This window comes from Lipotes vexillifer, unplaced genomic scaffold (genome assembly GCF_000442215.2).
Source record: "Lipotes vexillifer unplaced genomic scaffold, Lipotes_vexillifer_v1.1 scaffold34, whole genome shotgun sequence".
NCBI classification, from domain to species: domain Eukaryota; kingdom Metazoa; phylum Chordata; class Mammalia; order Artiodactyla; family Lipotidae; genus Lipotes; species Lipotes vexillifer.
Window position 1 is genome coordinate 201,352 of NW_006776832.1, and position 1,877 is coordinate 203,228.

A 1,877-nucleotide genomic window follows, 5' to 3' on the forward strand; every position below is an offset into this window, starting at 1 on the left:
AGTACAGGGTGAGTGCGTCCTCGGCGGCTTCCCTCCGGCCCCGCCTCCCTCGACGTGATGTATCTGAGCGTCAGCAAGTCAAGAGAAGTGATAAAAGGGGAAGGGAAATTTCTAGGGAATCTCAAAACAAAAAGGCAATAAGCACTGGGTAATAAACCCTGTTAAACCCCAGACATCATGTATCAGCATCTTCCTTGCACAGGTGTATCCTTACAAAGGAACTGAATGCTTTCCTCAACGTCTTGCAAGTTGATCAGTGAACAGGGATGGGAAAAATCATTAAATGGAGTATTTTGTTTGCCTAAAACGTAATTCAAGGTTATCCTCTAAAATTTTATTAGTACTGACCTCATTCTACTCTCAGCTCTATCCTTAGTATCTCTCACAAGAGTGGCAAAGAAGGCATTTTTCGTGGTGTTTGTAGTGTAAAATATCCTGTACCCCTCTGCTTTCTATCCTGTTAGCCTAACAGGTTGAACCCTACAAATAAAGGAAAAGAGGCCATGGGCCTCATAGAAGTCCATGATCATAAAAATCCAGAATTTTGCCTGTGAGGAATTCTTTGAAAGCATCAAAAATAACCAGATAGGGCTTCCCTGGTGGCGCAGCGGTTGAGAGTCCGCCTGCCGATGCAGGGGACACGGGTTCGTGCCCCGGTCCGGGAAGATCCCACATGCCGCGGAGCGGCTGGGCCCGTGCGCCATGGCCGCTGAGCCTGCGCGTCCGGAGCCTGTGTTCCGCAACGGGAGAGGCCACAGCAGTGAGAGGCCCGCGTACCGCAAAAAAAATAAATAAATAACCAGATAGTATTTAAAAATAAATAAACAACCAGATATAAAGAAGGATACTGGAATCGCACCTGTGAAGTTGCTCTGATGAATCACGGTTCACTTATTGTTCCAGTGGAACTCAACTTTTCCTTCCTGTTTAAAACAAACTGATTATCAAACTCTTCTTTTTCCTGCCCCAATTCCAAAACATTTACTCAAGATTTCCTTTTCTCAGCCTTCCCACAGCGACAAAGCAGCCAATCCAGAGGTTCTGAAATGGACAAATGACCTTGCCAAATTCCGGAAACAACTTAAAGGTAGGTAAAGTTCTAGACCCGTGGTGTGGTCTCCAGAGAGCAAGCCAGGTGCAGAAGCTGTGATCTCACCACGTGCTGAACGCCACTCACTGCTAAAATATTCCAGGAAAGACAAGTTTCTTGAAGCTGCTTCCCAGGGCTCTAAGTATTCAGGGCACACTTTCTCCGTGTCTTCCCATGGCCTCAATCGCGGGGAAACCCAGATCAGCTAAGATGCAAATTAGGCAGCATTATTTTTACTTCCCTAAATCACTAATATAAGGATGATGGTTTCAACTCGAGGTACCTGTTTAATCCAAGGCTTTATTTGCTATGGAATTAAGACATAGAACACAGATGGATATGAGAAGGATTTGGTCCCTGTCCCTCAAAGCGCTTGCTGTCTTTTAGGACACAGAGTCATATACACAATAGAATAGAATACAAAGTGAAAATAATTCCAAAATGAGGTATATACGTCATACAGAAAAAGTTGGCCAGCACTTGGGCGCTAGATCTGCAAATACCTGCAAAAACACTAAGGGAATCAGTGTAGGAAGACATCCGCCTCATTCCGACAACAGCAAACAGGTTGGTGTGGCTAACGCGTGGCTGTTAAAGAATTAAAACTTTCTCAGGAATTAGGGTTAGGAAATCATACCAGATAATCCAGGAAGACATTATCATTTTTCTTGGGTTTAACACGATAACCCAGGGATTTCGACTGATATTATAATTAGATACTTTCTGGAGGAAAAAAAGACAAGGCTAAGCAGTCGTTAACAGCATAGAGAAACAATCTGGGTTCAGC

The 1,877-nt window shown here is 44.2% G+C and overlaps 1 protein-coding gene across 1 annotated transcript in view; it reads left to right on the plus strand.

The window, feature by feature from the left end:
• Positions 1-1,877, plus strand: part of LOC103075703 (protein FAM13A) — a 93,669-nt gene that overhangs the window by 71,720 nt on the left and 20,072 nt on the right. Inside the window, exons 8-9 of the mRNA XM_007450669.1 lie at positions 1-8; positions 1,006-1,087. The exon at positions 1-8 is cut by the window's left edge and continues 137 nt beyond it. Coding sequence (XP_007450731.1) covers positions 1-8; positions 1,006-1,087 — 90 coding nt within the window. The remainder of the gene's footprint in view (positions 9-1,005; positions 1,088-1,877) is intronic.